Below are 1,270 nucleotides of genomic sequence, written 5' to 3'. Positions count from 1 at the left end.
GTCCGTACGTCGACGTACGTAGTACGTAGTGTGTGTGTGTGTGTGTGTGTGTGTGTGTGTGTGTGTGTGTGTGTGTGTGTGTGTGTGTGTGTGTGTGTGACCGTGTGTTGCGTGTACATGAATGAATGAATGCGCGTGCTTGTGCATGAATGCGCGCGCGTGCATAGCCCTGCCAGTGAGGTGGGCGGGTGGCGTGAAACGTACGTGTGTGTATCCACAGCCGTTGATGCGTTTGAGTGACGACATGCGAAGAATGGAGCACTGCGGCACGTCCCGCTCACACTGCAGCAGCAGTGCGTTGCAATGTATGAGGTCACAAGAGGTGTGGGTGGCGTGCATGGCGTGTTGCATGATATGAGTCGATGACAAGGTTGCGACAATTAACCGTGGGTGCTTTGTACCGAGACAAGGCCCTGGATGGTATCACGCAGGCATATACACGCATGCAGAAGTAAACATACACACGCATACACACACACATACAGATATAAACACGTACAGATAAACATGCACACACACACAGATAGACAAATAAACACACCCACGCATGCACACATACACACATACGTGGTTGTGACAGGCGTCTGTGAGGAAGATTGTCATGTCCCGTAAGGCCTTTGTTTCAGCCGTAAAACTAAGAGAGGGATGTTGTGGGTTGGAGTGAGCAAACGAAAGAGGAGCAAGGAATGAATACACAGAAGGAAAGACGGAAAGACAGACAAACACTCAGGTACAACGATACACAGGAAGAAAGGCAGGCAGATATCCCAGACAGCCCCCTCCCCCCACATCCCACACACTCCTCCGTTTAACTCACGCGTCCTTGAGCGCCTGTGTTGGGGTGGCGAGGTTGATTAGGTGTTGGAATCGGGCAACGGCAGCATCGTAGAGCGTTCGGTCCGCAGCAAGACGGCCCATCACGCGGTGGAGGATGCGGGGCACAATTGGCAGCAGCGACACAGGCAGCAGCTGCAGAGGTTGGTGGAGAGAGGGGGGGGGGGGAGGGACGTGAGTGGGTGGTGGATGGTGGATGGAGGGGGGGGCCTCAGCAAAGGAAGGAGGAGAAAAGGAAGAGAAGACACGGCGGACAGACAGACACACAGACACACAGACACACACATACACTCCCCCCCCTAACACACAGACACACAGACACACACACAGACACAGAAACACACAGACACACACACACACACAGACACACACACACACAGACACACACACACACACAGACACACACACACACACACACACACACACACACACACAC

General features: G+C 53.5%; 1 protein-coding gene across 1 annotated transcript in view; it reads right to left on the bottom strand.

The window, feature by feature from the left end:
* Positions 1-380: 380 nt before the first annotated feature.
* PTSG_13161 (uncharacterized protein) overlaps positions 381-1,270 on the bottom strand; it is a gene marked incomplete at its 3' end in the record, with an annotated part of 8,788 nt that continues 7,898 nt past the window's right edge. Inside the window, exons 13-15 of the mRNA XM_004987693.1 lie at positions 818-969; positions 568-634; positions 381-413 (exon numbers count right to left, since the gene is read on the bottom strand). Coding sequence (XP_004987750.1) covers positions 381-413; positions 568-634; positions 818-969 — 252 coding nt within the window. The remainder of the gene's footprint in view (positions 414-567; positions 635-817; positions 970-1,270) is intronic.

This window comes from Salpingoeca rosetta, assembly GCF_000188695.1.
Source record: "Salpingoeca rosetta unplaced genomic scaffold supercont1.42, whole genome shotgun sequence".
Classification (NCBI taxonomy): Eukaryota; class Choanoflagellata; order Craspedida; family Salpingoecidae; genus Salpingoeca; species Salpingoeca rosetta.
The sequence above is the reverse complement of the archived record's forward strand: the minus strand, read 5'-3'. Positions and strand labels throughout refer to the sequence as shown.